This window comes from Dama dama, chromosome 3, assembly GCF_033118175.1.
Source record: "Dama dama isolate Ldn47 chromosome 3, ASM3311817v1, whole genome shotgun sequence".
Lineage (NCBI taxonomy): Eukaryota > Metazoa > Chordata > Mammalia > Artiodactyla > Cervidae > Dama > Dama dama.
The window spans coordinates 65,835,257-65,856,671 of NC_083683.1; the positions used below are offsets into that span (position 1 = coordinate 65,835,257).

At 36.3% G+C, this 21,415-nt stretch overlaps 1 protein-coding gene and 1 non-coding gene across 7 annotated transcripts in view; both read right to left on the minus strand.

Annotated features, from left to right (window-relative positions):
- Positions 1 to 21,415, minus strand: part of MON2 (MON2 homolog, regulator of endosome-to-Golgi trafficking) — a 113,026-nt gene that overhangs the window by 66,271 nt on the left and 25,340 nt on the right. For all 6 annotated transcript variants that reach the window (XM_061130934.1, XM_061130944.1, XM_061130927.1 and 3 more), the window contains 6 exons: positions 21,026 to 21,157; positions 20,020 to 20,149; positions 17,926 to 18,023; positions 16,711 to 16,836; positions 10,473 to 10,667; positions 48 to 172 (listed from right to left, as the gene is read on the minus strand). In XM_061130934.1, the coding sequence (XP_060986917.1) occupies positions 48 to 172; positions 10,473 to 10,667; positions 16,711 to 16,836; positions 17,926 to 18,023; positions 20,020 to 20,149; positions 21,026 to 21,157 (806 nt within the window). The remainder of the gene's footprint in view (positions 1 to 47; positions 173 to 10,472; positions 10,668 to 16,710; positions 16,837 to 17,925; positions 18,024 to 20,019; positions 20,150 to 21,025; positions 21,158 to 21,415) is intronic.
- On the minus strand, positions 18,266 to 18,372 carry LOC133049475 (U6 spliceosomal RNA). Its single transcript, XR_009691334.1, has one exon. It is a non-coding gene; the product is annotated as a U6 spliceosomal RNA (small nuclear RNA).

The window sequence follows — 21,415 nt, forward strand, 5'->3', positions numbered from 1 at the left end:
CATAAATATTAACCTATCCATTTAACAAAATATTGCTGAGGTTTTACCTCAACAACTGAGGCTGCACACAAAGTCTGTGTATTGATTCCACTGCAACAGCTCGTAGCCACTGTGGTTTATCTGCATCCAGAAATTTCACCAGAAGTGACAGAAATATTTCACATTCGGTTACCTAAAAAATATAAGATTTTTAATAATATTTCTTTAAATCTAAGAATAAGTTACATTCTTGTTCTTAACTCAGTTCTATGGATAAACCAAATACAGCCTTTCACTTTTAAATAAATTATGATCCTTAATGGGCAGTGGAGAAAAAAAAAAGTAGTTATATACGGAAAAGATAACAGTAAAAGTAAGCAGTGTCTCTCTAAATATATCCTCAAAAACTCACCCTACTGATCTTCTAACTTCGTTAATCTTTTATCCCTATTCTTTAGAAAGCACAGTGCACCACCAGGCTGTCCTCATTCCTGGAAGACAGCATGTATCGCGTATGCTCAAGTAGCCTTCAGTATACCAGAACATTCTTCATATGATCTTATGCCGCTTAAGAAACAAACAGGCAATAAGCCAAAGAATGTTTAGCATATATTTTCCAGTAGGAAAACAAGAAGGAACTTGTGGCAGTTGACAGGTGTAAGTTTATATAACAAAGTACTCAGAACAAGGCTAGGTACATGGCTTTATTAACTACTAGCTTTTACCTTTGGTATTAAACCAACTCCTCTGCAAGCTGTCTGTAAATTAGTAACGCCATTTAAAGCATATTCCTGACATTATTCATTAAATGTTTGATAACTGAATGAACAAACAAAAAGTAACCAGTTTGTTCAAAGGTTAATGAATTGTTTCTGTTATATATTTGTTGAGGACACACTGGGACCTCACAGAGGTAAGAATGAACTTGACACTGTGGCTGCTAGGCCAAACTGGATCGTACTCCTACACCAAGGACAGCAGGTTATTGAACGCTTTAGTTGGGGGTGCCCCCACATGAGTGAGCATAATGTGGGGCAAGGAGTTTTGAGACTAGAGTAGCCCTCAGGATTTCAGCCCAAAGTCTCAGCAGCTGGTATCTTCTAACGACTTTTAGGTAGATGCTTTAAACATAGAACACTATCATGAGGATAATGCCGGAGGAATAACTAAAAACAGTATAATCCTTAGACTGCTATGACTAGGAAGTCACAGGCAGGTTTGTGACTGCCCTAAACTTGATATGGTTGAAAAGCAGTAGGATCTTAAGTCACATGGCTCAGCTTCTTTATCCACCAACTTTGATGATAACAAGCCAGGTAATCTTCTTACAAATAAAGGATAAAAGAACCTGCACCTTGCTGAGAACTCAAATGAGAAAAATGAAAAGAGTAAAAACATTCCCTAAACATGGAAAAGTGACATGCAAATATACACAGTGCTTATTATTTTTTTCTAACTAAAACTACTCCCTTTTATTAAAGAACTAAAAAAAAAAAGAATCATCCTACTGACTCCCTGGGCAACAGTTGTACCTACTGAACAATTTTAACATGAGTAGCTCCTTCAAAATGTATACTATCTGTTTTAGAGTAAAAGTGGAATTTAACAGTGGTGGTAGAATTGAAGGCTCTTAGGTTATGCAGCCAGAAAATAAAGGCTCTCAGAAACATCAAGTATATCAAAGCAAAATGAATTTTTAAAAAATATTTATTTGGCTGCATGGGGTTTTTCACTTGCAGCATGCAGGGTCTTTAGTTGTGGCACATGGGATCTAGTTCCCTGACCAGGGATCAAACCTGGGCCTCCCGCATTGGGAACCCAGAATCTTAAGCCACTATATCACCAGAGAAGCCCCATCAAAGGAGTTATTAATGTTACAAAACTTGCCTTGAAGAGTCTTCTTTCATTGTCTCGCCTATGAAAAAAGTGACTACAGTATAAATTAAACACTCAATTTTATACTGTAGCCACTAAAATCTTGTGATTTGGGCAAAAGGGAGAGCCCTTCTCCTGAGGACTGGAGCTTTGTTCTCACTTCCTCCCTCCCTGCCAAGAGTGAAACTCTGACCAGAAAGCTAGGAACTGGGGACAATGACCTGCTCTCAAGGGTATCTGTGGAAGGTGCCTCTTATGAATCTAAGTTAAGTCTTTCCCCCAAGAGGCTGCACTTGTATGAAACAGGTATCTATGGCCCATGTCCAATTCTTGTGGCACAAAGGTATTTCGTGAACACCATCGTACTAGCATGAAGGGTGATGAATGTTTCCGAATTCCTACAGTCCTTTGGTACCAGACAATAGTCAAGAAACAACTGATGTTTAAGATGAATCAAAGTCATCCTGGTGGATATTCTCATAGAAATATCACATAGATGTCTGCTAGGGACTCAAGTATATAAGATAACTGTATGCTTAGAAGACAATGAAAAAAGTCTTGGAGAATATTTAAATGCAAGAGTCTATTTACCAGGGGCTGTTTAGTGTTAACAACCTTATAGCGAGTAGATTTGTTAGTGATAAGATCCTTTGTGAGAGAAATATATATATATATATATACAGAGGTGGAAAATGAACTTGCCCAAGTCAATTTAGCTAATACATTCCTTTTTAAAAGCACTAAGTCAAAGGCAGAAGAGAGATATACTAGACACTAATAATTAAGTTTAGTAGATTTCTTAAAGATACCTTCCTAAAAAAAGTCATCTGGGCATGGCGCCAAAGCATATCAAAGAGCAGAAGAGCACCTAACTCAGATGATAGAATGTGGAAAGAATATGGTGTACTGGCTACATTATATCTGCACCTGAATGACTGGAGCATTCTTATTTCTTCCAATCACTCGAGACATATTAACAGAAGATGAGTTATCTTCACACTCCTGAGCTACTAGACAGAGTAAGATATAAGCTAATGAACACTGGGGGAGAACACTGATTCTTCAGGGTAGTGGTTCCCAAAGTGTGGTCCATGGACCCCTCGGACCATTTCAGGACATCTGTAACATCACACTATTTTCATAAGAACACTAATGTATTACTTGCCATTTTTAATGTATTGACACCTGTACTGATGATTCAAACCAACGGTGGAGTGCTTTAGCGAGATTCAAGGCAGCAGCACCAAACCATACTAGAGTCACTGTATCCTTCACCATTACACACACTCAATAAAATTAAAAGGTTCTACTTCACCTAAGGACCACAAGTACAATGAACAAAAATAAAATAACAAATAAAATACATGTTATTGATAATTATTAAGCTATTGATTATTTAATCAATAATTAAATCAACTATTGATTTTATTAACTCTGACCCATACATGCATATATTTATAATTTTCTGTGTATTTGTCACAGCAAGTACAGATGAAGTACTTTTGCTGTGTATCAAAGTAAAGTGGTTGTCTCAAGGAAAATACAGCTGCAAACTGACCTAGTCACTTTTTTTCTCCTATGGAGACCATTTTAACTAAAAGAGCATAAGGCAAATTATGACTATTTTGACTTATGTATACTGTAGACATTTTCTCAAAATTTAACAAAATAAGCTTGTCACTTTTGGGGAAACAACTGACAGTATTTATTGTATATGATAAGATTCAAGCTTTCAAACAAAAATTAGAATTTTGGAAGACCTGTATCTGCTACTATGACCTGGGCAGCTTTTTAATAATGGAAGACTTTTCTGATAAATGGTTGCTGATATTAACATTGATATTAACATGTATGATTTTTGGTAGTGTACAGAGTGTTAACATTTGGAACATCTGCTCAATCACAACAAATGATTCATCAGTGAAGGATACAATGGAATGAAGCACCAGATGAATCAATGAATTTTAAAGTCACAGGGTATAAAAATGTAATATAGTTTCATATTTTTCACCTTTCAGAAAGTGTCACTGGTTCAGTTTGGGTACAATATCAAAGACCAATGTATACTATTATCTGAAAATGCCTTTAAAATCATTCTGCCTTTTCCAACTATATACCATTCTGAGGACAGATCTTCTTTATATGCTTTGACCAAAACAACATACCACAAAATAATGAAAACAGAAGAAGGTAGGAGAATCCAGCTATCTCTATTAAGACAGACATTAAAGAGATTTACAAAAAGAATATAAAACAATCCTTTTTGTTCTTTGGAAAATGTAGGTATCTTTTGAAAAAATAAATTTTTATGTTAACATGAAATGGGTTTTGCTATCACTCAGGCAATTTTTAATACAGTAAATAATGTTAGAAATAATCCACATAAATGAAAGCACCTCAATATTTTTAGTATAAAGGTATCCTACAACTGAAAAGTATAAAATTACTACTCTGGTAGGCCTTTTAGGAGATGTATCATTTCCAAGTTTAAATAAGGACAACACAAGAGAAATAAAAGAGAAGAATTCCACACAAGTCACATATCTGACCCCACAACTACCACACTTCTAACTTTTGACTTTGAAGAAATTGTAACATCTAAACTGTTGCACACCAGTGAGCCAACTCTCAACCTAACAAATTTTAACACTGAGGAATTAATATCCTATGTGAAGAATTCATCTTTGCAACACAGTCCAAGAGCTGCCTTGTTGTAAAGGGACGTTTTATCAGTCGGTCATCACTCCCAACTGATGAGTGAAAGACAAAAGTATGCTTTTCTCTTCATTCAAGCAGCAGTATTTGATCTTCACTGCAGCTGGCTGTGCGGCTCTGTCTCCTCATTCTGCCCCTAAATCAAGGAGACTAAGGTCAAACTACAGAGACGGGTAGAGGAGCAGTACAGGAAACTTGGCCTTGGAAAGAGGAAGACATGAGAACGAAGAAAACAGTGAAGGATAAAACGCAGTGAGGTTAAGAGCTTGGGTTTGGGGGATATAAAAGGGTTACTTAACATCCTCGCTCTGCAGCTAACAAACTGTATGATCTCAGGCTAACTACAGAAATATCCTGAGCCTCATTTTTTCATCTGTAAAACAGAAATACAAATGTCTGCTCTATAGAGTTGTAGTAAACTCCAAATGAATTAATAAATGTAAAGTACTTTGTAATAGCCAGAATATATTCATTCAATAACAGAAATTTCATCCAAATCTGAAATTACTAAAAATAAGATTTCTATAGCTCTGAAAGACACCGGATGAACTGCTAGCTAACAGAACTGGTGGACAGAAACCAAGTATCTTAGTCTGCTCAAGCTGCCGTAACAAAATACCTAGGTGGCTTAGTGAAGTGAAGTCGCTCAGTCGTGTCCAACTCTTTGCGACCCCATGAAATGTAGCCTATCAGGCTCTTCTGTCCATGGGATTTCCCAGGCAAGAGTGCTGGAGTGGACTGCCATTTGCCTCTCCAGCGGAATCTTCCCGACCCAGACAACAGAAATTTATTTCTCACAGTTCTAGAGGCTGGAAGTCTGAGAGCAGGGTGTCAGCATGGTCAAGTTTTGGTGAGAGCTCTCCTCCTCGCTTGCAGACGGCTGCCTTACTACTGTGTCTTCACACAGCAGAGAGAGAATGCTCTCCAGTAACACTTTGTATAAGCTCACTAATTCTATCATGAGAATCCTACCTTCATGACCTCATCTAAACCTAATTATCTCCCAAAGGTCACATCTCCAAATATGTTCACAATGGGGCTTCAAAATATAAATTTTGAAGGGATAAAATTCAGCATCGTTTCATAAAAATAAAAGATAATTAAGCTGGTAATTCCTGACTTGGGAACAGAAATAAAATGTGAATTCAGCATTTGTCATGGTGAAGATGTAAGAAGGCTGCCTTATTGTGGAGAACAGGAAAAAGACTGTGTTCTCCATTACAGGCTAGTGGATATGAAGAGGAAAGGGAGAAATGTCTTCTCTTCCCATAGCCTTATCTTAGTTAAAACCTGCATTTTAGAGAGGGAAGAGAGAGAAGCCCTCCCAAGACAACTCTGATAATATTTAGGAAATCAATAGTGAAGTGACATATATTTGGTATAGTCACAGATAATAAACTCTCTGCATTTGTTCATCAGGGAAAGACTTCATTTCTCCTTCAATTTTGAAGGAAAGTTTTTCTGGATACAGTATTCTTGACTGACAGTTTTTCTTTCAGTACTGTGAATATACCATCCCATCCTCTTCTGGCTGGCAAGGTTTCTGCTAAGAAGTCTGCTGAAAATCTTATGAAAGCTCCCTTGCACATGAACAGTCACCTTTCGTTTTCTGCTTTAAATGTTTTCTTTGTCTGTGACTTCTGACAGCTTGATTATAATGTGTCTCAGTTTGTTTCTTGAATTAATCCTCCCAGTGGGAATTTTTTGAGCTTCATGAATTTGTATGTTCCTTTTGCAAATCTGCAGTTTCAGCCATTAGTTCAAATAGGCTCTCTGCCCCTTTCTCTCATCTAAAACTCCCATAATGCATTGTGAAATAATAAGAAACATATATGTTGGTCTCCACCCGATTTTAGGAGAGCTCCTAAAACCCTTGTAAATACAGGTGGCTAGGACCATTTTTTGTTCCAACAACTGATCTCTGACCCAAGTTCCGGACACAGAACTTCTAAAACCCTCGGAATTTCCTGGGTAACAGGATTATCTTTTGTTCTAATGAGGCAACTCTCAGTGAACTCTGGGATAGAGCTTGGTTACCAGAGAGACTAAGCCATGATTAGAAAGCCTGGTACTTTCATCCCCACCCTCCATTCTCTGGAGTGGAGAGATGGATGGAAATTGAGTTAATAATCAATCATGCCTACATGATGAAACCTCCATAAAAATCCCCAAAATATGGAGACATCACCCCATGTATCTTTTCATCTGCTTGTTCACTGGCATTTTAAAAAGTCCTTTGTAATAAATCAGCAGTAGTAAAATGTTCCCCTGGGTTCTGTGAATCACTTTATCAACTTATCAAACTCCAAAAGGGGATAATGGGAACCTCCAATTTGTAGCCAAGTTACACAGAACTAGTTGGTAACCTGGAGATCCACTACTTGGGAATGGCATCTAATATAGGGGACAGCCTCGTGGGACTGATACCTTAATGCACGGTACATGCTAAGTTGCTTCAGTCCTGTCTGACTTTGTGACCCTATGGACTGTGGCCTCCCAGGCTCCTCTGTCCATGGGATTCTCCAGGTGAGAATACTGGAGTGGGTTGCCATTTCCTCCTCCAGGGGGTCTTCCAGACCCAAGGATCGAACCCACATCTCTTACGTCTCCCACACCGACAGGCAGGTTGCTTAACACAAGCACCACCTGTGGAGCCTTTGCTAACTCTGGTAGATGTCAGAATCCAAGTGAAACGTAGGACACCTGGCTGTCAGAGAATGCTCAGTGTGGGAAAAATATTCACACATTTGGTTACAGAGGTATTGTTAGTGTGAAAGTGACACAGCGTATTTTTCTTAGATGTGCACATATTGGTCTACTTGATGCCGTCCCATAGGGTCTGCTCATTTCCTTTTCTTTGGCTCCTCTGACTTGATCATTTCAAATCACCTGTCTTCAACTTTGCTCATTCTTTCTCTACTTGATCCAGTCTGCTATCTTCTTCAGTGAGTTTTTTCCAACTGAGTACTGTATTTTTCAAATTCAGAATTTATTTGGTGCTTTGTTAGTTTCTCTCTTTACTGATAGTTTCATCTTGTTCATATGCCATTTTTCTGACTGGTTTTCCATGTTCTCTTTCAGCTATCAAAGCATCTTCATGATAGTTATTTCGAATTCTGTTGGGCAACTCACTGATCTCCACTTCTTATTTTGGCTGTGCTGGGTTTTTGTGGCTCTAAGTGGGCTTTCTCTAGCTGCAGTGAGCAGGGGCTACTCTCTAGCTATGGTGCACAGGCTTCTCATTGAGGCAGTTTCTCTTGTGGAAAATGGGCTCTAGGGCATGTAAAAGTTGCAGTGCACATATTTGGTTGACCCCAGCATGTGGAATCTTCCCAGAGCAGGGATCAAACCACGGTCCCCTGCACTGGCAGTCAGATTCTTGACCACTGGACCACCAGGGAAGTTCTGATCGACATTTCTTTAATTTCTATTCTATAGAATTAGACAATATAGACAATTTCTATAAATTTATCTTCCTCCTTTGGGCCATGATTTCCTATTCATTTGTATATATTCTCATTTTCTGTTCAAATTTGGGCATTTGAAGAAAAAAAAAAAAACTCTTTATTGTTTTTGTAGAGGAAAAGATCTTTATCAATCAGCCCAGCTAGAGATTTTGGGGTCCCCTCCAGCTGCTCTGTCAAAGCGTGTTCTCTGGGTTTGTGTGTGATCTCCAATACTTGGCCACATGATGAGAGGAAGTGATTCACTGGGGAAAGACCGTGATATTGGGCAAGACTGAAGGCAGGAGAAGGGGACGACAGACGATGAGACAGTTGGATGGCATCACCAACTCGATGGACATGAGTTTGAGCAAGCTCCGGGAGTTGGTGATGAGACAGGGAAGCCTGGTGTGCTGCAGTCCATGGGGTTGCAAAGAGTCAGACACGACTGAGTGACTGAACTGGTATCTGTGTTATTCTATAATCTCCCTGGTACTGTAGCAAGCCACAGGGTTTGACTTTGTTCTCAGCAGACCCCTGGCAGCCAAGTATGTTGCGGCCTTTCTTGTCAGTGTCTTAAGAGTCAGGTAAGACAAAAATCAGTTCCTTGGGCAGTACCCCAAAAGTCAGGATATTGGTTGCACATTTCACCCTTCTTTTTTACATGAAGGAGAATCCATAAGTTAGGAATTTTCTCTTGATCATACCATGCTATGCCAGGGGTGGGATGGGGTATGGCAGGAAAGTGCACTGGGCTTTCTTAACCACTCTAAGGAACTTATCTTGGCCTTAAACTTGACTGGGGTGCTATAATTTCTAAGCTTGGTTTCTAAAGTTCATATGAAGGCAATCTGTTCTGTATATTTTAAAGTTTTTGTCTCTGTAGGGGAGAGAGTGCCTAGAGCTTCCTATTCTATCACTTGTCACTCCGGTTTACATTTTTTTCTTGTTTGTTTTTTTTAAGTTTGTGGACTGAGACAAACTGTAAACAAATACAATACAGAAAATACAACAACTAACAGATATAAGCTTTCCATCTTTAGAGAAACTAATCTACCTTTAACTTTTAGCAAATGCTGACACACCTTTCCAAATTTCTAAAAGTAAGGCTCCCTCCTAGCTCAGTAGGTAAAGAATCTGCCTGCAGTGCAGGAGACCAGGGTTCGATTCCTGGGTTGGGAAATCTCTTGGAGAAGGAAATAGCAACCCACCCCAGTATTCCTGCCTGGAGAATCCCATGGACAGAGGAGCCTGGCAGGCTATAGTCCGTGGGGTTGCAAGAGTCAGACACAACTTAGCCACTAAACCACCACCACCAATCAACATAAAGACTCAGAGAATCTCCCCCCATTTTAACTGTACATAATTAGACAACAAAGTCTTGGCTTATCAATTAAGTATAATTATTGGAAATTATATCAAATACTTACATTTGTGGGGAACAATGATTGTAATTTTTAAAAAGTTAGAACAAAATAGTCCAAGCCAACAAAGATGAGTACACCAGAAGACTCTCAAACCCTTGGCACCAAACCCTGACAATTCACAGTTCCCTAAACAGCAACACATTCTGAAATGACTTGATTTCCTACAGCATTTCCAAGCAATGTATTAAATACCTTACGGATATATCTCATGTGGCCAGAACTAATCATAACTACAGTGCTTATAAACATTATTTCAAAATGCATTTTACATAAATGGATTTGGACTATGAAAAGAATATCTATGATAAGTGTACCATAAATATAGAAAACAAATTTTATTCAAGTTTCCATAGAATTTAGTATAAACTACTTATACTATCTAATAGTTTATAATGTTGGTTATTGCTAACATTTAGCATACTGACTTTTCACAGTAGATGATCAATAACCAATTACTTTTGTTAATTAAAATTAAGGATATAAATTTAAAGAATTATAAACTGCTGAATTTGACTTAAAATAAAATTTTAAAGAAATATATCATAAAATACCATTTTCTCTGAAAAACATTATTTAATATTTAAGAGTCAATCATTACATAGAATTATGATAAAAAATATCACAATATATCTTGCATCCAAAAATGTATGCAAAATAGATATAATATTGGACTGAAAATAAAAATTAATTTCTAATGCTACACTTCACCAAATTTTACAATAGGTCATATGTATGGTGGTATTAAAAAAAATTTGGCACTGGCAGCCTTGGAGAGAAGAAAAAACAAGAACTAAGAAAACAATGAAGCATAAAATGCAGTGGGATTATCGAGTATAAAATACCACATAAACACAAGAGAGTTTCAAGAAAGGAAAGAATGAACTTTCAAATACCTTGGAGATTACCTATAAGTACTCAAAAAAAAAAAAAGTTTGTTTAACTGAAATAGCTAAATACACTATAATAAGATCCTGTTTTCAGAAGAGGCTTCATGCAATTACATACACAAACACATATGAAAATTAGCACTTACCAAAAGACTGTAAAACTGCTTAATCAGAACAGATACTACTCTCAGCAAACGCATGCAGATGGGAAAATACGGTTTTTCAACTGGTGCTGGAGAAGATGAAGTGCTGGAACCTTGTCTGAATTTTATATTTGGAGAAAAGAGCTTTATCACAAGAGGACATACTCTTTCTTTGAGGAGGAAACTAAATTCCTGATGCTATTTGCAAAGATTAAAAAAAAAGAAAGAAAAAAAAAGAGTTAACTTACTTTGTACTTAATGCTTATAAAAGTCTCACAGTTAATAACAATCTTCAATAATCAGTATGAATAAAATTATAAGTTTATATAGTTTATTTTAAAGTTTACACACAATTCTGAAATTAGTATTCCTCTTTGAGAATATAAGATCAAATGATAATATTTCAAGAAGTTTTAAAAAGAACTGAAATTTAAAAAAGAACATTTAATAACTGTGGAATTAAATGATGTTAATTACTAGGCATTTTAATTTCAGTAGGACACTAGCAATTCTAGCAATTAAAAACATAAAAAACAAAAGAAAATAGATTTTACAAATTCAAACAGGTAAAGCATTTAAACAGGAAGCTGAGAGGAGAAAATTTGATTAGTAAAGTAAATAAATTATATAATTCAGATTTTATTTTGTGAAGATAATTCTATTCACACGCAGATTTATTAATTAATATTTTGTTCTAATTAGATCACTTGAACAGAACACAATGAGTTGATAAAAAAACACAATAACAAACAAGCATAATTATTTTAAAGTCTGGGAATCTTACAGAGAATTCTTAAATTTTACTTATAATTATGGCATATTACACAGAAAACCTCCCTTAACTTGTTAATTCCCCCAATATATTAGCCAAAAGTAGTCTTATTATACTAACAAAAAAGGGTCCAGTCTACAGTCAATGTTTAACCTCAAATATAAAAATTATTCTGTTGTTTTAACCAACCCAGTTTCACTGAGGCCAAGAACAAAGATACAAAAATAAAAATCAACCAATCCAATCCTTTAATCTTACAAAAAAGGAAAGATAAGGCACAGAGTAGCTTTTTTTAATTTGTAAAATGTATTTTTTAAAAAATCAGACTCATTCAAGAAAAAATACAGGTTTACTAGCAGAAAAAAGGAAAGAAAACATAGAGAAGTAAAAAGATAAAAATAAAAGTATTGCTTAGTATCTCCCAGAGATAAGTTAGTGAGTCACTGTTGACTCCAAACATATGTCCTTCTAGATTTTAAATTCATTTTAATGTACTTTTAATTCTTCCCCCCCAGCAAATGGGATCTTATGAAGGGTGTTCCTGGTGGCTCAGTCGCAAGCAATCCGCCCACCACGCAGGAAACACGAGTTCAATCCCTGGCCCAGGAAGATCCCACGTGGCATGGAACAACAAAGCCTGCGTGCCACAACTACTGAGGCTGCATGCCCTAAAGCCTGTGCCCCACAACCAGAGAAATGACTGCAGTGAGAAGCTTGTGCACGGCCACGAGAGGACTCACTGCAAGTGGAGAAGCCCACACACAGCAACAAAGACCCCTATAGCCCCCCAAAAAACAAATTTTAAAAATAAAATTTTCTTAAGTTATGTGGTTTGAAATTCTACTTCCACATCTATAGCAGTTTCGTTGACTGACAAAATGAAAATCATACTTAAGTCCATTTTCATCCTTTGCTAAAGTCTTACGTAACAGTTAACTCGTAAATATTTCAGACAACTCCTAAAAGTTTTATGTTAACTTTTTCCCCTCACTATTCAACTACAACTGTGTTTCCTAAACAATCCCCATCAATCTATACTCCATCTCCATTTAAACTATTCTTGTTATACACATCATGATGTATTTATCTGTGGCCAAAGCAAACACTGCCTTTGCAGTCTTACCAACTCTCACTGAAGGACCTGACATAACTGATTCCTAAAAGGAAAGCTCAAATGCATTCCTACCTTCCTGGCCTCCATGCTCTGAGTCTCTCGTATGCTCATCCTCTCATGCCCAACTGTTTAACAATGAGGTTTCTCAGAACTCCAGAATGCCATGTTATCGCCATAGGTGATCTCATTCACTCACACATGTGCCAGTGAAGTTTGTTTATAACTTGAGCCCAAAATCTTACTTTCAAGCTCAAGATATATAAATCAAACTACTATTCTGTGTACACTTAGGTATCTCAAAAGGAGTAAGTTCAAAGCTGAACATACTACCTTTTCTAGCAAAAGTTCTGCTCATAGAATATTCTCCACAGCTCAAGCCATAAAGCCAGAAGTCATCTTTAATAAAATATAATTAGTTCTGTAATTCACTTAGTTCATTTTGAAGAAGGTAAAAGACTGCCTACTTCCTCACACTTCAGTGCTTTACTCAGCATTTACTGCCAACTGTGTAACGTGTACCAGGAATCGTGATGTTCTTCAGTCGCTCAGTCACGTCCACCTCTTTGCGACCCCTGTGGACTGCAACACACCAGGCTTCCCTGTCCTTTACCATCTCCCAGACTTGCTCAAACTCGTGTCTGTTGAGTCGATGATGCCATACAATCATCTCATCCTCTGTCGTCCCGTTCTCCTACTGCCTTCTATCCTTCCTAGCATCAGTCTTTTCCAGAGAGTCGGCTCTTCACATCAGGTGGCCAAAGTATCGGAGCTGCAGCATCAGTCCTTTCAATGAATATTCAGGGTCGATCTCCTTTAGGACGGACTGGTTGGATCTCCCTGCAGTTCAGGGGACTCTCAAGAGTCTTCTCCAACACCACAGTTCAAAAGCATCAATTCTTTGGTGCTAGCCTTCTTTATAGTCCAGCTTTCACTTCCATACATGACTACTGGAAAAACCATGGAATTTTCCACAGTTCGTGTGTGTGATGCACACAGTCAAAGGCTTTAGCATTGACAATGAAGCAGAAGTAGATATTTTTCTGGAATTCTCTTGCTTTTCCTATGATCCAACAGATGTTGGCAAAATGATCTCTGATTCCTCTGCCTTTTCTAAATCCAGCTTGTACTTCTGGAAGTTCTCGGTTCATCTACTGTTGAAGCCTAGCTTGGAGGATTTTGAGCATGACCTTGCTGGCATGTGAAATGAGGACAACTGTGTGGTACTTTGAACATTCTTTAGCATTGCCCTTCTTTGGTATTGGAATGAAAACTGACCTTTTCCAGTCCTGTGGTCACTGCGAAATTCAGGTTTAAGCTCAACTTTGTCCCTGCTCTTATAGAGCTTATTTTCTAAAAGAGAAGGCAGATCCTTTCTTAGAGTCACTGCTCTAGAATATTCGTTTCCTATACTACCTATTTCTCTTCATATTTCAGGTAAAAGCTTCACAGCCTTCATCATCACCAACTCTCCATTAGGTTTGGTACCTATGTTACTCATTTTCACAGCACTTTTTATACTTTTCCCTCATTGCACTCATCACAGTTTATCAGTCAGTAATGTGTTTCTTCCAATTAGACTGATAAACACAGTAAGGGCAAGAATTTTATCTATCTTATTTAAATACTGAATCCTTTGCATTCAACACATTCACCAGCAGACTGTAAAGTACTGGTAAATTCTGATTGGATGAGTGAATAATGAGTGAATGAAAACAAATATTTATCTTTTGAAGAAAACTTCATAGGAGCATTTTTTAATTTATTTTTAATTGGAGGGTAACTGCTTTATAATATAGTGTTGGTTTCCGCCATACATCAACATGAGTCGCCATAGGTATACACGTGCCCTCTCGCTCTGGAACCTCCCTCCCACCTCCCCCACTTCCTCCCACCCTCTAGGTTTTCAGAGAGCACTGCATTTGAGCTTCTTGCTTCATACAGCAAATCCCCACTGGCTCTCTATTTTACATATGGTGTTGTACATGTTTCCACGCTACTCTCTCAATTCGTTCCACCCTCTCTTTCCCCACTTTGTCCACAAGTCTTTTCTCTCATCTCTGCGTTTCCACTGCTGCCGTGCAAATAAGTTCATCAGTATCATCTTTCTAGATTCCATCTAGGTTTCTTTCATGTCTCAGCTATTGTAATACTGCTGCAATGAACACTGGGGTACATGTGTTTTTTTCAACTAGTTTTCTCAGGGCATATGCTCAGTAGTGGGATTGTTAGGTCATATGGTAGCTTTATTCCTAGTTTTTTAAGGGATCTGTAGGAGTAAATTGATACTTTTGAACTGTGGTGTTGGAGAAGACTCTTGAGAATCCCTTGAACTGCAAGGAGATCCAACCAGTCCATCCTAAAGGAGATCAGTCCTGGGTGTTCATTGGAAGGACTGATGCTGAAGCTGAAATTCCAATACTTTGGCCACCTCATGTGAAGAGTTGACTCGTTGGAAAAGACCCTGATGCTGGGAGGGCTTGGGGGCAGGAGGAGAAGGGGACGACAGAGGATGAGATGGCTGGATGGCATCACCGACTCGATGGACATGAGTCTGAGTAAACTCCGGGAGTTGGTGATGGACAGGGAGGCCTGGCGTGCTGCAATTCATGGGGTCACAAAGAGTCGGACACGACTGAGCGACGGAACTGAACTGAACTGAGGAGTAAACTTTAGGATCTTACACAAGGTAATTCTTTTTTCTCCTCTGGATTATAGCAAGAAGAATAAAGTAGAATAGATTTATTTTAGGCACAATAAATCTGAAACCATTTTTTCAAACTTTTCCCTACAAAATTAGAAAATGTAATTCAAACGACAGAAAATTCTAATTCAAATTCATTTACCAATTCATTCACTCATTTATTCAAATATTTATCAAATACCTGCCATATGCCAGGCACTATTATAGGCAACTGTACAACACTGAACTAAGTCCCTGCCTCATAGAACTTACTTTTTTATGAGGGGAAAAAATAGACTAACTCATGTACAAACACATATGTCAAGAAGTAATCAGAAAAATGACAAGGAGCCAGAAAGACAAGGGTGCTGCCAGGAAAAGAAGCTGCCATTTTGCACAGCGTGGTGGGGAAGGTTTGTCTGGTATGTTGACCATTGAGTTAAGTCCTCAGGAGAGGAAGAGAACAAGCTACACGGGAGAAAAGCATTCCAGGCCCAAGCAGCAGTAAGCACAAAGGCCTTCAAGCAGGAGTCCACGTGGGCCATTTAGGAACAAAAAGGACAGTGACGCTAAAGGATGAGGACACTCACAAACTATGAACCCTTAGACAAGTTAGTTAGCCCTCAAATTCTTAGCTTCCTCCTGGGTAAAACAGGAATAATTGGTACTTCAGGTATTTGCGAAGATTAAAGGAATTGTAAGGAAGATTGTAATTGTAAGATTAAAGATTGTAAGGAATTTGGCAAAGTTTAGCAGGGAGTAGGCAGTCAAAAGTCGTAGCTGTTACAACCATCAGTTTATACAAGACTATGAATCAAGTTATACCTTAACTTCTCCCATGCTAATACAAGAAAGGGAATCCTCAGTTAATATTGTCCAATACCACTGAAAGCTCTGAAGAGTTATCTAATATGGACCAAAAACTGTAAGCCATGTAGTAAAAATTTCAGTACTGACTCCTGGGCTAAAGGGTCTTCTACTTTGGTGGCACTTGATTCACTCGTGTTGTAGATAAGAGCAAGGATCAAAGAGCTGATCTAGGGAGGGGCAGCATATTAGGGAAAGGAGCTGGAGTATAGTTAAAAGTTTTAAATTTTAGTTCAAGATCTGCAAATAACTAAAGAACCCCATGTAAATCACTGAATCACTTTTGGACTTTAGCTTCTTACAAGTAAAATGAAAAGTTTGAATTCTTTCTCACTTTTCCCCCATCAACTGTTTTGAAACATTCTGCACAGCACATTAAATTTATTAAATAAGCACTGATGACTTCTTTTTTCCATTTGAATTACGTGAAAGCACACAGCTGCATACAAACAAAAATTGGCAACAATTTTTAACGCTTTTAAATATTATAAAAAGAGCTCACATCATAAACATTATAATATATATAATTACATATAATTATAAACATTATAAAAAGAGCTCCTTCATACACCCTTAGATTGGGAAATGCTTGACCAGACAGACTCTAGGGATTCCTTCTAACATTAAAATTTCAAAATGCTTGGGCACAACAAAAGTTAAGCTAACAGTAGATTATTATGTTTAAAGTCTGAAGCTATAATTTTTTGCATCTTTTAATGTGGGGGAAAAATACATCTTGCTTTCTTGAAAACTATCTGTGAAAAAAAGGAAAGATTAATTTTGTTGCAAGATACCACAAATGGCTTACTTGTAAAAAGACTTGTGGAAAATCATTCAGGACTGATTCAAGCAATTCAAGGCCAAATGTTCGTGTCATTTCTGTCATACCTACTAGCCAGTAAGGGGCATCAGCATTAACCAACTGACAAAGGTCCTAGAAAATAAATCAAACAATAAATAAAAAATAAATAAAATATTTCACACGCTGGAATGCAATGTCCTTTTCAAAATTCATAGTTCATAAAAAATTCTTTGAAGTATCTCTTCTTATCAGTAGGTTTTATTCCTTAGAAATTAAGTACTGACAATTCAAATTTTAATTAATTGTATAGTTGATTATGTAAGTAAACTTAATATACAGAGTAGAGACAAACACTTATTCTAACATTGTTTTAAAGACTCTTTAATCAAAATTAATAAAATTTTTAGTGCAAGTTAATCTTGTTTTATTCATGATAAGTAATGTAAAAATCAGGTATTTGTATATCATGTTATATCAGATAGAGCAGAATTTAAGTAAATACTTTAATTCTATTAAAGGAAGTATTTTATATGACTAGTCATTCCTAATATAGCTAGTTCAGGATTTCACTCATTTTATTTCCTTAAAGTGAAACATAATATTTTATCATGCTAATTAGGTATAGACGCTCTTTAATGTTTTAGACAGATATCACATGTTTTCCAAAAGTTCTTCACCACTTAGTTTTTACAAAAGACCTAGGTTAGCACCTGTTTTCTTTAACCAGGAGAAAATCTGAAGATTTTCAATTTTCTTTAAAAAAGGAAAAAAAGACAAAAATGAAAACCATGTTCTGTGTTTGTTTTGTAGGCAGCCCATAACAGAGGCGGCACGCACCCCCAGCAGCAAGAGTGGTACCTTCAAGTTCTTTTTCTAGGAACCATACTCAGCATCTCCGCATCAAGCTGCCAAAGCTTTGAGCTGTGTGTGTGTTTGTGCTTTATCCTGATTTATTTTGTGCATTCGTTAGGTAATTGTGTCCTAAGGTAATTGCTTTTCCACTTAAGGCATTTTGAAGTTTCACAGAAGTGTGCTACTGTCAGATACTGTGGAGGAAACTTGTACGACTTTTTTCTTTTAAAACCTATACTACTTTTTGACACTTTAAAATAACAATGAAAAAAAAAACCCTTAAAAATTAAATCAGATACAAGATTCCAAAATCAACAATTCACACAAAACTACACTCTATTATAAAAATCACCCTTATCAAGTAACTACCTGGAAAAGCATATATGCATCTTTAGCGCAAGGTCTGAGGGCGCTGACAGATCTTCTGTTACTATTTCCTTGGACTAGTACTGGTTGGTCTGTAATATCTGCAATCAAAATAAGAAGGGTTTTAGAATTTCACAGTGCTTTAAATAAATCATATGCACCATCTAAAAGGTATATTGAAAGTAAGAATGTATTCGCAGAATTATAAACTTTAAGTTCAGAACCATGCCTCCAAAATGGAAAGAAAAATTGGGAATTACATTTTGATACATTGTATCATTAAAAAACCACTCTTCACTATCTCATATTCATTTTATTTTCTTTTTTTTTTTCTTCTTTTTTAAAAAATATGGAACGCTTCACGAATTTGCGTGTCATCCTTGCGCAGGGGCCATGCTAATCTTCTCTGTATCGTTCCAACTTTAGTATATGTGCTGCCGAAGCGAGCACATCTCATATTCATTTTAATAAGCTTATTATCTTTGTCCATACATATGATTTTCCTAGTACCCCTTTCTCTAGTCCTTTTATTTCATGGATTTGAAACCCATGTCATATTTGAATGTACCTTTAAATATCAAACATATAAATATTTACCACAGTTAATTCCTCTATAATCTCACCATCTTCAAGAGAATTAACTGCTTGATCTGCCATTAAGTACTACGTCATTTACAGATATTGACCAGCGAAGAGTCACCTAGAATGGGGCTTCTCAATTTCTTTGAATACTAACAAGATACTATTCCCTGTAAGTTATGGCAGTCTGTTTCAAATAAATCGTGACTAATGACTACTTGAAAAGGAAGAGGTTCTAAATATTTTCTACCTTATTAGAAAGTATTAAGTGTGATATTAGACACACAACCAAAACTATCAATTTAGAAATTGTATTGAGATTATGGTATATCCAAACTGGAGAACTGCTCTGTTTTAACCTCTATGTCTAATTCCTTTATATTTCAAACTGTTAGAATTCAACCTGCATTTCCCCTTGGAAAAGTGAGACAAAAGTTAGCGGGAATATTTTAATAAACAAATAGATGAAAAATGCCTGAAACAGAATGTGAAAAATTTGACCAATGGTTAAATTCAGATAAAGTGAAGTAATTATTAGAGTAGGCAGAACTATCATTTACTAGTATTGCTATTTTTTTTTTTTACCAATATTACCAAAATAACACCAAATGATATGAAAGACTGTATAATATCAAGAGTTTAGGGGTGAAAAAATCTAAAAAAAAAAAAGTTTAATCTTTTGTTTCTTGACTCCATAAAACAGAGAGGCTGCTCTTGATTATAGCACCTCATGATCCTTTCAACTAATAATGCAGCAAGTTTTTACTTTTCATCTAATAAGGATAGCAAATAAAAAAACTTAAAATTTATCAAATTATAAAAATTGTAACAGAAACAGAGTGTCTATAAACTCTGTGACAGGATATGTCTAAGTTTTTAGGAAATGCTTCAAATCATGAAGATGTTAAAAATTAAAAATAAAAGGATTTGATGAAAATATGAAGAGTAGGCTTTACATTAATAAATATTCTTGATTAATACATATTAATAGGCAAAGACAAAAATTCACATGAGGGAAGCTCACTTTTGAGAATTTACTCCAAAGAAATAATTCAAATGGAAATACATATGTAGGAAGACACTCAGAACAATACTGAACTACAGAACATAAGTAGTTCATGAAATTATAGAATAGCCACAAAATATAATGCAACCAATTAAAATTTCAATTACAAAAGTTAAAATGTAACACAAAATAATCAAATGTAATGTTTGGCTAAAAATACTTACAATGCAACACTTTGTGTAAAATGTGCTATTACCATCTTCAATACAAAATTTTGAATATATTAGAACTAAATACAGAAAACAGGGTCCACTTCTTAGGGTGACAAAACTGTGAGAGATTTATCTTTTGGTTTGCCATTATCAATAATAAAGACGTTAAATATACTTCTTAAAGTATTCTAATTATTAGGTAGCCTAAGTTCATAGGGGAATGACTGACAATCATTAAATGAATAACCATGGACATTAGAGCCACCCACAGGCAAAAGGAAACAACTCCCATCACTTTACCCCTGTGTCGTTCATCTTCAGCAACCATCCTCTCAAAAACAACAGTCACAACCTGTCGCACTGTAGCAGCAGCTGTATTATTTGTAATGTTATCTTTTGTGAAGTGTAGTCGAAAACAAAGAACAATTGCCTAAAAAAACAAGTTTCATTTAGCATGAAATAAGTTGATGAATATGGTTATTATCTTTATCTGCTGTAACTGCAAATAATTTATGTTTTGCTGTTTCAATCACCTATGCTAAAAGTCCCACTCTTTTATACAATAAAGCTACAAAAACTTCATTATTTTTAAAAAATTCAAACTCTCAGTGAATACAAAGACACATAAGATTAGCAAAGGTAATGTGAAATGCACCTTTTACCCTAAATAATAAACTATTAATTGAGGCTATTTTTATATTACTCTCTGTACTTTCTGTTCTTTAGAAATATTTCACAATTTTTAAAAAAATTTAAAGATGAAACAAATAATATAACAGTTGTTATATGTTTCAAGGAGAGTGGAAATGAGAAAGAGCTTTCATACGTGCAGCCTTATCTAGTATTAACGCCAAAATGACACTTCTCCAGCTGCTTCAGGGACAGACTTAAGGTATCTGGCTTACATACATTTCACACGTGAAATTATTTTGAAAGGGGTTTGAAACAGAGAGCTGTCAGGAACACCCAAGGTGATTGTGGACAACACTGATACCTGGAAACGAATGCCGTTTTCTTTTCTTCTTTCTCTATTCCTTTTCTTCTGCTACCTTTCTTTTTCCACATTGTATTCATAACCAAGCCTGTCAGCTATCGCCAAGGGAGTCTGTCTAATCACCCTAACCTGACATCACCTCTGATCTGTGGAAAGTAAGGCGCTGAGGGCTTTTAACATGCAACGTGCATTATCACAACAGCTACAGGAAAGTTGCCTTTAGTTCAAACAGCACTAGGCTTTCCTCTTTCGGTCACCTTATCCAAATACTGTCCCAAAGCACTTCATGAACTTGGACAAACAGGTTCCTACCTTAGAGAGTGCCTCATCATGAACTACTGTATTGGTTGTTAAAAGAACAAGAACTGTTTGAAGCAGCTTAAGTTCTTCAAGACTATTTTCCATTAGCTGCCAAAGCATGTTAATTATATTTCCAGCTGCAGTCTGTAAAACAAGTATTTTAATTATTGTCAACAAATAAAATATAGGTATTTTGGGTCCCTAAGCAAGAAAAAGTATGCAAATATAATCTCACCTGGAGAGAATTTCTTGATCACATTAACAAAAACCCATGTTTCTAAATCTATAGATCCAAACACATGTCTCTCAACTAATTCAAGAACTGCAACCAATTAATTTTCTTCTCAAAAAAAAAATGCTTTAAGATTTAAAATGTACCATTTGAATACAGGCAAACAGCAA